The sequence below is a fragment of the Muscardinus avellanarius genome (assembly GCF_963383645.1).
Source record: "Muscardinus avellanarius genome assembly, chromosome: 3".
Taxonomy (NCBI): domain Eukaryota; kingdom Metazoa; phylum Chordata; class Mammalia; order Rodentia; family Gliridae; genus Muscardinus; species Muscardinus avellanarius.
In genome coordinates, this window is record NC_137788.1 from 129,883,864 (window position 1) to 129,896,934 (window position 13,071).

General features: G+C 42.7%; 1 protein-coding gene across 1 annotated transcript in view; it reads right to left on the reverse strand.

Moving 5' to 3' along the window:
* Positions 1 to 1,062: 1,062 nt before the first annotated feature.
* Positions 1,063 to 13,071, reverse strand: part of PCLAF (PCNA clamp associated factor) — a gene marked incomplete at both ends in the record, with an annotated part of 12,840 nt that continues 831 nt past the window's right edge. The window contains one exon of the mRNA XM_080691187.1: positions 1,063 to 1,130. Coding sequence (XP_080547313.1) covers positions 1,063 to 1,130 — 68 coding nt within the window. The remainder of the gene's footprint in view (positions 1,131 to 13,071) is intronic.

The window sequence follows — 13,071 nt, forward strand, 5'->3', positions numbered from 1 at the left end:
GGAAGAATATCAGTTAACAAGTAGCATTATACCCACTTCTTCAACTCTAACACTGGACACTGAGAAATGTAATGGAAGCTCTAATCCTCCAGACAGCTCTGGTTTGTGGCATGATTTGCCTATCATGTTTTCTTGATTCTACCTTTAAAAGCATAGGCCCAAAGGGTAATATTTTATCATACTGAATCAAATGCATGTCCAAGGAAAATTCCTCCCTTTTAATGTACATGGAACCTCTTTTCTGATTCCTTTTTAAATATGCTTTCATTGGTGCATTTTAGTCTCACATTATAATGTAAATCCTGTTGACAGTGACATACACGCACATAGCACTTGGTGGGCCCCCGATTCTAACTTTTTGTTGTTGTTTTGGTTGTCAATCATTACTTCAATACCAAATTGTCCTTAATGTTTCCACAATGCATATTTATTCCCTTTTCTGAAAAGTATAGATTAAAATTAATACTGAATTTTTTAATATGCAAAACTCTCAGTTTCTTAAAGCAAATAAAAGTATGGCACCACTCCAGTAAGTAAATGCCAATAAAAATGACAATGACATCGGAGCCGGGCGTGGTGGCACATGCTTGTAATCCCAGCATTCCGGAGGCTGAGCAGGAGAACTGTGGTTCAAGGACAGCCTCAGCTACTTAGTGAGGCCCTTAACAACTCAGTGAGACCCTGTTTCAAATTAAAGAATAAAAAACAGGGCAAGGGGTGTAGCTTAGAGGTAGAATGCCCCTGGGTTCCAATCCTAGTACTGGAAAAAAGACATTGGTACAAAATCTAAACAAATCCCAAATACAGCACATTAGTAATTAGAACATTGTGTGATGATTTGATTTTTAGCAATTAACAGGTAAATGAAACAACACACTATATTACACTGAATATTAAGCTAGATAACCACAAGTTTACAAATTCTCCAATTTCAATAATTACTTGCTTTTGAACAATTAAATTTTAGCCTCATTTTTTAATTGAATGCCTATTCAACAAGCTGATTGAATAAACACATTTATGTAAATTTATATCCTAGAATACCATAGTAAACAGGAGACATTATTCAAAGATGAATAAGAAAGTTCTATTGTTTTTCATCATCTGTGTCAGGTTGCAAAGGACATGCTCTGTAAAAAGAATAGAAAACTTCAATAGTCACCCAAGTATTGACTGTTTAAAAAATAACAACACAAAAGTGGTTAAAATCTATCTACATCAGGAACAGTAATGAATAGAGCAGTAGTTCTCATCAAATGATGAGAAATGAGAGAAAGCCAGGCATAGTGGTGCACACTTGTAATCCCAGCATTCAGGAGGCTGAGACTGGAGGATGGCGGTTTACTGACAGCCTAAGCTATTTAGTGAGGCCCTTTGCAACTCAATGAGATCCTATTTCAAAATAAAGAATAAAATACCGGGCTGGGGATGTAGCTTGGAAGTCGAATACCACTGAGATATTAAAAAAAAAAAAAAAGAGAGAGAGAGAGAGAGAACATTAAGCCCTATTAATTGAACCTGGGCATTCTACCTCTGAGCTACACTCCCAGCTCCATTTGTTTTTATTTGGAAGCAGGGTCATCCTAGAGTGATGAGCAACTTAGTACTTGCTGAGGCTGCCATCAAACCTGCAATCCTACTATCTCAGCGCCCAAGTATTACAACAGTGCGTCACCACACCTGGCCAAACATCTACAAATTTCAAGTACTAGTGCAACAAAAATTTTAGCAATATATTTAGCCTGTTATTTCACAGAATCAAAGCTTCTCATTTAAGATATGTTGCATTTTTATTTAAAAGGGAACAGCTCAGCCAGGTGTGGTGGTACATGCTTGTAATCCCAGTACTTGGGAGGCAGACAGGAGGAGCGCAGGTTCTAGGACAGCCTCATCAAGTAAGGAGAAGCAAGCCCTGTTTCAAAGCCAGGCATGGTAGCATATGCTTGTAATCCCAGCATTCAGGAGGCTGAGACAGGAGGATCACAGTTCGCGGACAGCCTCAGCTACTTAGTGAGTAGGGTCTCAGTGAGACCCTGTTTCAAAGTAAAGAGTAAGCCAGGCGTGGTGGCGCCTGCTTGTAATCTCTGCATTTGGGAGGCTGAGACAGGAGGATCACACAGGTTCAAATGCAGCCTCAGGTATTGAGTGAGGCTCTCAGCAATTTAGTGAGACCCTGTTTCCAAATAAAGTATAAAATAGGTCTGGGAGTATAGCCCAGAGGTAGAAAGCCCCTGTGTTCTACCCCTAGTACCACCAAAATTAATTAATTAATTAATTAAATTAAATAAGAATAAAAAAATAGGACTGGGGTGTAGCTCAGAGGTAGAATCCCCTTGGGTTCTATCCCCAGTACTAAAAAAAAAAAAGAGGCTGAGGTAGGCTGGGAGCGGTGGCACAGGACTGCAGTTTACAGACAGCCTCAGCTACTTAGCTAGGCCCTCTGCAACTCAATGAAATTCTGTTTCAAAATAAAGCCAGGCATGCTTGTAATCCCAGCATCTGGGAAGCTGAGACAAGAGGATCCCCAGCCTCAGCTACTTAATGAGGCCCTCCACAACTGAGTAAGACCCTATTTCCAATAAAGAATAAAAAATAGGGCTGGTGGTGTAGCTGGGTTCCACCCCCAGTACCGCAAAAAAATTTTTTAAATGTTAATAATAGAGCCGGTCGTGGTGGTGCACGCTTGTAATCCCAGCATTTGGGAGGCTGAGACCAGAGGATCGCGGTTCGCGGACAGCCTCAGCTACTTAGTGAGGCCCTCTGAAACTCAGTGAGACCCTGTTTCAAAATAAAGAATAAAAAATAGGGCAGGGGGTGTAGCTCAGAGGTCAAATGCCCCTGAGTTCCATCCCCAGACCCGTCAAAAAAAAAAAAGATAATAATAATATATAAAAATATAGGTTGGGTAGGTATAGCTGGAGGTAGAATGCTCCTGATTCAATCCCCAGTACCACATACAAAAAAGAAATATTTCCATAATATAGTATCTTTTAAGTGGATTGATAAATAGAATATAATCCATCAGTAAGAACTTTGTGAGAAAATAGGCACTGTGACACTTGGCTATAAATTCAGCTATTCAAGAGGCTGAGGTAGGCCAGGTGTGGTGACACACACTTGTAATCCCATCATTTGGGAGGCTGAGACAGGAGGATCGTGGTTCGCAGACAATCTTAGCTCCTTAGTGAGGCCTTTGCAACTCAGTGAGACCCTATTTTCGAAATAAAGGATAAAAAAAAATAGTACTGAGGGTGTAGTTCAGAGGTAGAATCCACCTGGGTTCTATCCCCAGAACTGCAAAAAAAAAAAAAAAAAAAAAAACAAGGTAGGCTGGGAGTGATGGCGCACGCTTGTAATCCCAGTACTCGGGAGGCTCAGACAGAAGAATCACAGGTTCCCAGCCAGCCTCAGCTACTTAGTGAGACTCTGCAAATTAGTGACACCCTCTTTCCAAAATAAATAAAAAATATGATTGGGGGTGTAGGTTGGAAGTAGAATGCCCATAGGTTCAATCCTCGGTCCTGTTAAAAAAAAAAAAAAAAAGAGGCTAGAGGATTTCAAGTTTGAGGCTGTCCTGGGCACCTGGGCAGGTTAGTGAAAGCCTAAATCAAAATAGTCAAGCATGATGACACATGCCAGTAATCCCAGTACTTGGGAGGCTGAGACAGAAGGATCATAGGTTTAAGGCCTGTCTCAGCAGTTTATTGATACCATGATTGATTGATTGATTCAAGTACTAGGGATTGAGCTCTAGGGCATTCTACCTCTAAAGGACCCCCAAGCACTATTATATTTTTTATTTTGAAACAGGGTCTCCCTAGGGTGATGACAGTCTATTTGCTGAGGCTCTCCTCGAACCTGCAATCCTCCTGTCTCAGCTTTAAAAGTACCAGGATTAAAGCCATGCACCACCATGCCTGGCTGAGACTTTGTTTTTTGTTTGTTTTTTTTACGGTACTGGGGATGGAAGCCAGGGGCATCCTCTGAGCTACACCCTCAACCCTATTTTTTATTCTTTATCTTGAAACAGGGTCTCGCTGGATTGCAAAGGGCCTCACTAAGTAGCTGAGGCTGTCCCGGAGCCATGATCCTTCTGTCTCAGACTCCCAAATGCTGGGATTACGAGCGTGCATCACCACATCTGGTGTCTTTTTATTTATTTGTGTGTGTGTGTGTGTGTGTGTGTGTGTGTGTGTGTGTGTGTGTGGTCTTAGGGATGGAACCCAGGGGCCTCTATCTCTGGGATATGCCCCTGACCTACTTTATTTTTTTTTGAAGCAGTTTCTCACTAAGTTGCTGAGAGCCTAAGTGGCTGCGGCTGGCTTCGAACCTGTGCAATCTTACTGTCTCAGCCTCGCAAGTACTGGGATTATTATTATTATTTAAAAAATACTTTTTTTGAAACAGGATCTTACTAAATTGTAAAGGGCTTGACTAAGGAGCTGAGGGTGTCTGTGAACGGCGATCCTCTGGTCTAAGCCTCCCAAATGCTGGGATTACAACCATGTGCCACCTTTTTTTTTTTTTTTTTTTTTTTTTTGCGGGTCTGGGGATGGAACCCAGGGGCATTTGACCTCCGAGCTACACCCACTGCCCAATTTTTTATTCTTTGTTTTGAAACCGGGTCTTACTAAATTGCAGAGGGCTTACGCAATCCTCGTCTCAGCCTCCCAAATGCTGGGATTACAAGCATGCGCCACCACGCCCGGCTCCATTTTTTTTTTTAATGTGATGATTGTATGCTACTGAATATTGAACTCAAGGGTACTTTACCACATCCCCAGCCCTATGTATTTATTTATTTACTTATTTATTTTTGCAGTACTGAGCCTTAGTAATTTTTAGTCTTTTTATTTTATATATATATATTTTTTTTCTTTTTTTTAAACTGAAGGATGGAACCCAGGGGCATTCTACCTCTGGGAGGCACCCCCAGCCCTATTTTTTATTCTTTGTTTTGAAACAGTCTCACTGAGTTACTGAGTTGCAAAGGACCTCACTAAGTAGCTTCTGGCTCTGGTCTCCACCTCTAGAATGCTGGGATTACAAGTGTGTGCCGCCACACCCGGCTTTTTTCTTTCTTTCTTTCTTTCTTTCTTTCTTTCTTTCTTTCTTTCTTTCTTTTTTTTTGCGATATTGGGGATGGACTCAAGGGCATCCACCTTGAGCTACACCCCCAGTCCTATTTTTTTTTTATTATTCTTTATTTTGAAACAGGGTCTCACTGAGTTGCAAAGAGCATCACTAAGTAGCTGAGGCTGTTCTCAAACCACGATCCTCCTGTCTCAGCCTCCCAAATGCTGGATTGCATGTGTGGCCCACTGTACCTAGCATGAAATCTTTTTATATAGCTTACAGCCTTTTATTTTTTTTATTTTTTTTTTGGTGGTACTGGGGTTCCTGGAAGCCCTTCTACCTCCGGGCTACACTCCCAGACCTATTTTTACATTTTTATTTGGAAACAGGGTCTCCTAAGCCAGCGCGCGCAGCTGGCTTCGAACCTGCACAATCCTCCTGTCTCTGCCTCCCAAGTGCGGGGATTACAAGCGTGCGCCACCACGCCCGGCTTTTTACAGCCTTTTAGATTTAGTGAACCAAAATGAAAACTGAATCTCCATTCTACAGTCAAAGTGAAATTATTAAGGTAGAGTTTGATTCCTTATTTCTTAAGACACCTTTAATGAAACTGTTAACTAATTTTTGATGTTGGCTTTCTCCTCAGTCTTATATGTAAAACTCCAGCAGATTTAATATTGCCATTCACCATTTGGTTAAATTCTTCCGATGATCTTCAAGCCACCCGTTTGGAATTTTCAAGATCTTCTGTGTTAATGAGTGGAATCAGTAGACTTCATAAAGATCTAGGTTGTTTTCTGCACTAGACTTCCAGTAGTCATTGGACTTAGGTTTAGAATATAAGGCGAGCTGTAGATTTTTCTTGGTCTGAGTCTCGTAATGGTAGAGATGTAGAAGAGCGCAAAACTACAACGAAGCTGGCTGTAATCTTTAGTGCGTTGGAGGGCGCTGTGGTAGGTAGGATCCCGCATGCTAAAGGAACAAATAACTGAATCTGTATGGGTAGAAGCAGGACCAGAAGCAGCAGCCTCAAACTGAACCTGGCCACCACTCTCTTACCCTTGTGGGTCAGTGTGCTGTGTGCAGCTTGCTGCTGTGTGGGGCTGGAGGGTCTCTGACTCCTGGCTGGCATGGAGGTAGCAAGCCAGGCCTTCTGTTCAGGGGCATCACAATGACAGGGATGTGATGCCACGCCCTGCTGCAGGCAGTCCAATACTTAGCTTTGTTTTTGTTTTTGCTGTACTGGGGATAGAACCCAGAGGCATCTACCTCTGAGCTACACCCCCAGTCCTATTTTTTATTTATTCTTTAGTTTGAAACACGATCTCACTGAGTTGCAGAGGGCCTCACTAAGTAGTTGAGGCTGTCTGCAAAACACAATCCTCCAGTCTCAGCCTCCCAAATGCTGAGATTATAAGAGTGCGCCACCACGCCAGGCTCAGATACTTAGCTTTTGAAAGTTTTAAAACATTTAAAAATTGTTGAAAGAGGCCAGGTGCATTGCTTACAAATCTATGAAAAAGCAGATTTCAGCCGGACATGGTGGTGCATGCTTATGATCCCAGTACTTGGGAGGCTGAGACAAGAGGATCACAGGTTCTCAGCCAGCCTCAGATACTTAGTGAGGAGTGAGGCCCTCTGCAACTTGGTGCGACCCTGCCTCAGAAGAAAGAATAAGAGCCAGGTGTGGTGGCACATGCTTGTAATACCAGAGCTTGGGAGACTGAGACAGGAGAATCACACAGTTTCTAAGCCAGCCCCAGCTACTTAATAGGTTCTCAGCAACTTAGTAAGTCCCTGTTTCCAAATACAGTAAAAGAATAAGCCTGGGCTGGGCTGGGCATGGTAGCACACATTTGTAATCCCAGCATCTGGGAGGCTGAGAAAGAGGATCATGGTTTGCCGGACAGCCTCAGCTACTTAATGAGGGTTTTTTTTGTGGTGCTGGGATTACAATCATGTGCCACCATGCCCATCTGGATGCTTGCTATATTTTCATATAGTACATGCACATGTATTTTACATGGCAAAGATTGTACTTTCGTATCCAGAATTTTTGCTGAACATTTACTATGCGTATTTCCCGGTCATAAAAATGTGAAAAGAATAACTTTTTTAGGTTCTTATAAAGTCAGCAAGCCAGCCAAGAATAGTGGGGCATGCCTTTAATATCAGTTATTTTAGGTGGCTGAGGCAGGAGGATCTTGCATTTCAGGGAAACCTGGGACACAGCAAGTCCTCATCTCAGAAAAAAAGAAAATAATTTTTTTTTTCCGGGTCTAGGGATGGAACCCAGGGGGATTCGACCTCCAAGCTACACCCCCTGCCCTGGTGGGTTTTTTGTTTTTTGTTTTTGAAACAGGGTCTCACTAAGTTGCAGAGGGTCTCACTAAGTAGTAGCTGAGGCTGTCCAACCGCGATCCTCCAGTCTCAGCCTCACAAATGCTGGGATTACAAGCATGCGCCACCACGCCCGGCTAGAAAAATTTTTGTTTGGTGCTTAGGATTGAAACCAGAAGCATTGTGCCTCTGAATAATAACCTCAGCCCTATTTTAATTAATTAATTAATTTTTTTTTTTTTTGGTGGTACTGGGAGTGGAACCCAGGGGCTTTTCTACCTCCGGGCTGTACTCTCAGACCTATTTTATACTTTATTTAAAAACAGGGTCTCACTAAGTGGTTGAGAACCTCACTAAGTAGCTGAGGCTGGCTTTGAACCTTTGTGATCCTCCTCCTGTCTCAGTCTCCCAAGAGCTTGGATTACAAGAGTGTGCCACCACACCTGGCTCCTATTTTTTTAATTTTTTTTTTCAGGTCTGGGGCTGGAACGCATAGGCATTTGACCTTCGAGCTACACCCCATGCCCAATTTTTTATTCTTTATCTTGAAACAGGGTCTCACTGAGTTGCGAAGAGCCTCAATAAGTAGCTGAGGCTGTCCATGAACCGAGATCCTCCAGTCTCAGCCTCCTGAATGCTGGGATTACAAGCGTGAGCCACCACGCCCGGCTCTAGTTTTTAATTTTTTTTTTTTGGGGTCTGGACATGAAAGCCAGGGGCATTCGAGCTCCGAGCTACACCCCATGCCCAATTTTTTATTCTTTATTTTTGAAACAGGGTCTCACTGAGTCACAGAGGGCTTCACTAAGTAGCTGAGGCTATCCGCGAACCGTGATCCTCCCATCTCAGCCTCCCAAATGTTGAGATTACAAGCATGCGCCACCACGCCAGGCTTATTTTTTAATTTTTAAAATAGGGTCTCACGCCAGGCATGGTGGCACACACTTGTAATCCCAGCATTCGGGAGGCTGAAACCTGAGGATCGTGGTTCGCAGACAGCCTCAGCTACTTAGTGACGCCCTCTGCAACTCAGTGAGACCTGGTTTCAAAATAAAGAATAAAAACTAGGGCAGAGGGTGTAGCTCGGAGGTCAAATGCCCCTGGGTTCCATCCCCAAACCTGCAAAAAAAAAAAACAAAAAAAAAAAACAGGGTCTCACTAAGTTGAAGAGGACTCCACTAAGTTGCTGAGGCTATTCTTAAACCTATGATCCTCTGTCTCAGTCTCCCAAGTACTGGGATTGCAGGCATGGGCCACCACTCTGGGTTCCTTCTCAAAATTTTTAAAAAGTTTACATGCTTAATTCTGTGTTTGATTAACTCTACTTAATTTGAAGTAGTCTTAAGTACTTAGAGAAATTGTAAAGATAATATGCCAGTGTGCCATTCTTGGTTCTTTCTAAGTGATAGAGATTTCTATATTTTCCAACTTTTCTACATCTGTTACATATTTCCTGTGGAAATTGAACTACTAGTTTTATTGTTTTGTTTGTTTGTTTTGTGTATGTGGTATTGGAAATTGAACCACGGGCATTTGACCTTTAAGCTATCCCCCCAGCCCTATTTTACTTTTATTTTGTTTGTTTCAGTATTAGGGACTGATCCAGGGCAGTCTACCTCCGAGCTACACCCCAGCCCTAATTTTTATTCTTTAATTTGAAATAGGGTCTCACTAAGTTATATTTTTTATTTTTTTATTTGTGTGTGTGTGTGTGTGTGTGTGTGTGTGTGTGTGTGTGTGAGTGGTACTGGGGGTAGTACTGGGGGTGGAACTCAGGGGCTTTTCTACCTCCAGGCTATACTCTCAGACCTATTTTATACTTTATTTAGAAACAGAGTCTCACTAAGTTGCTGAGAGCCTCACTAAGTAGCTGAGGCTGGCTTCGAACCTATACGATCCTCCTGTCTCAGCCTCCCATGCGCTGGGATTACAAACCTGCACCACCATGCTCAGCTTTCACTAAGTTATAGAGGGCCTCACTGAGTAGCTGAGGCTGGCCACAAACCTCCAATCCTGTCTCAGCCTCCCAAGTACTGGGATTACAAGCATGCACCGCCACGACCAGCTCAGATCTTTTATTTTTACTTTGAAACAGGGTCTTGATAGGTTGGTGAGTCTTACTACTTGGTAAGACTGTCTTCAATCCTATGATCCTCCCCTCTCAAGTACTTAGGTTACAGCTGTTGTACCATCATGCCTAACTGGGAGTTATATTGTTTTTGTTCTGGAGATTGAACCCTGGGCCTCACAAATGGTAAGCCAAGGCTGGAGCTACCACTAAGCCATAGCCTCAGGCCTCCAACGTGTAGATTTTTTTAGGTGCAGGGAGCTAAACAAAATTCAACCTAGATAAACCAACACAAAACTACCTTGAGTGGGGTATAGTGGTAAATGCCTGTAATCCCAGATAATAGGGAGGCCGAAGTGAGAAGACCAAAAGTTTGAGGCCAGTCTCAGTAACTTGGCAAGACCTCATCTCAAAATAAAAATCAACAGGGCTAGGGCCCAGTGTGGTGGTATACACCTGTAATCCTAGAACTTGCATGGCTGAGACAGGAAGATCATAGTTCAAAGCCAGCCTCAGCAACCTAGCCAGACCCTATTTCAAGATAAAAAAAAAATAAGCAGGGTGTGATAGCACACACCCACAATTCCAATATTTGGAAAGCTAGGCAGGAAGATCGCAGGTTTGAAACCAGCCTCAGCAACTTAGCAAGACCTTGTTTTCTTTGTGTGTGTGTGTGTGTGTGGTATCAGGGATGGAGCCTAGGGGGCACTGTACTTCCAGGCTATACTCTCTCAGACCTATTTTTAGTCTTTTTTTTTTCCTTTCACCTTTTTTTTTTTTTGGCAGGTCTGGGGATGGAACCCAGGGGCATTCGACCTCCGAGCTACAGCCCCCTGGCCTATTTTTTATTCTTTATTTTGAAACAGAGTCTCTCTGAGTTATGGAGGGCCTTACTAAGTAGCTGAGGCTGTGCGTGAACTGTGATCCTCCTGTCTCAGCCTCCAGAATGCTGGGATTACAAGCATGTACCACCATGCCCTTCTAGTCTTTTTATTTTTGAAACAGGATTTCATTGAGTTGTGAAGGGCCTCTCTCAGTAGCTGAGGCTGTGCACTAGCTGTGATCCCTGGGCTCTTCCCCAGCACCACCAAAAAAGTTTAAGAAATTAAAAAATAAAGAAAAAAAAACACAGTAGAAAGTTACAGAATAAAGATAGTAAGTTTAAACCGGGCGTGGTGGCGCACGCTTGTAATCCCCGCGCTTGGGAGGCAGAGACAGGAGGATCACGCAGTTTCGAAGCCAGCCATGCGTGCTGGCTTAGGAGACCCTGTTTCCAAATAAAAATGTAAAAAAATAGGTCTGGAAGTGTAGCCCGGAGGTAGAAGGGCTTCCAGGAACCCCAGTACCACCAAAAATAAAAAATAAAAAATAAAAAATAAAGATAGTAAGTTTGGCATTAATAATGTAGCACTTATTTGAACTGCATCTAGTTATCTCTGATTGGAAAAAGTAAAAATATTGTTGATGTTCAAACTTTGGGAATGACTTATAATAATAAAAAGTACAAATTTTAAAAACTTTTAAGAGGATATTTTCTTTATATTCCAGAATATAAAAACTTACCTTCTCTTTGCTTTTCCTAAACCACTGCTTCCTGCCTCTTCAGGAATCTGATTCTCTTTATCAGAATCTTTATGGGACAGCTTGAAGAATTCTCCAATTCCTTTTTGCCACTTGGGAGTTGGGCGTACACAAACTGGATTCCCTCCTGCATACTTATTTTCAGCTGTAAAATATAAACAGAACTAAGTAAGAATACAAGCACCAATCCTTAAAGAACTTAATTCTTTCATATCAAATTCTCAGAAGTATTAAGGTAAAACGCCCCTGGGCTCAGTGTGTAGTACCAAGAAAAATAAATAAAATAAAAAATAAAATGAAGCTGGTGTACCTTGGGGGTACAACATCCCTGGAACCACAAGATAAGAAAAGAGATCTTGGGCCTGGCATGGTGGCGCACACTTGTAATCCCTGCACTTGGGAGGCTGAGACAAGAGGATTGCACAGGTTCGAAGCCAGCCTCAACTACTTAGTGAGGCTTTCAACTTAGTGAGACCCTGTTTTCAAATAAAATAAAAATAGGTCTGGGAGTGTACCCCGAAGGTAGAAGGCCCCTGGTTTCACCACGAGTACCACCAAAAAAAAAAAAAAAAAGGGAGAGATATTTAAAATGTGCATCTGTGCTGGCTGTGGTGGTGCATGCGTATAATCCCAGTATTTGGTAGGCTGAGACTGAAGAATTGCAGTTCGCAGACAGCCCCAGCTTAGTGAGACCTTGTTTCAAAAATAAAGAATACAAGCTGGACGTGGTGGCGCATGCTTGTAATCCCAGCATTTGGGAGGCTGAGACCGGAAGATCGTGGTTCGCGGACAACCTCAGCTACTTAGTGAGGCCGTCTGCAACTCAGTGAGACCCAGTTTCAAAATAAAGAATAAAAAATTGGGCAGGGGAGCCAGGCGTGGTGCCGCACGCTTGTAATCCCCGTGCTTGGGAGGCTGAGACAGGAGGATCACACAGGTTCAAAGCCAGACTCAGCTACTTAGTGAGGCTCTCAGCAACTTAGTGAGACCCTGTTTCCAAATAAAGTATAAATAGTCTGGGAGTGTAGCCCGGAGGTAGAAAGCCACTGGGTTCCACCCCCAATACCACCAAAAAAAAAAAAAAAAAAAATTGGGCAGGGGTTGTAGCTCAGAGGTCAAATGCTTCTGGGTTCCAGCCCCAGTACCACCAAAAAAAAAAAAGAATACAAAATAAGGCTGGGGGTGTAGTTCAGAGGTAGAATGCCCTAGGTTCAATCTCTAGTACCACACACACACACACAATGTGCATTTGTTCAACACACATACTCATTATTAAGGGCCTATTCAGTAGGCTCTGGTGATTCAGTATTATGCAACCATTAAATATGATTCTGATGAGCCAGATGTGGTAGCGCACGCTTGTAATCCCAGCATTTATGAGGCTGAGATAGGAGGATCCGAGTTCCCAGACAGCCTCAGTTACTACTTAGTGAGGACCTTTGCAACTCACTGAGACCCTGTTTCAAAATAAAGAATGAAAAATAGGGCTAGGGGTGTAGCTCGGAGGTAGAATGCCCCTGAGTTCCACCCTCAGTACCACCAAAAAAAAAAAAACAAAAAACAAAAAAAAACCTCCAGTTCCCTTTACCAACAGATCCAAACATTGGTCTTGGTGGTCTAACGGAGGAAAAGTGCTACTGAAGTTGGCATCACACCATTGTAGTCTGTTATATAATAGCATGTGGGCCAGTTTCAAACAGGGTAAAAATAAATAAATAAAGCCGGGCATGGTGGTGCATGCTTGTAATCCCAGCATTGAGGAGGCTGACAGGAGGATGGCGGTTCATGTACAGCCTCAGCTACTTAGTGAAGCCTTCTCCAAATTAGTGAGGACTTGTTTCAAAATAGTTAAAAACAGGTCTGGGCTGGGCGTGGTGGCACACACTTGTAATCCCTGCGCTTGGGAGGTGGAGACAGGAGGATCATGCAGGTTCAAAGCCAGCGGTGCTGGCTTGAGACCCTGTTTTGAAATTTTTTTAAAAAAGTATAAAAATAGGTCTGGGAGT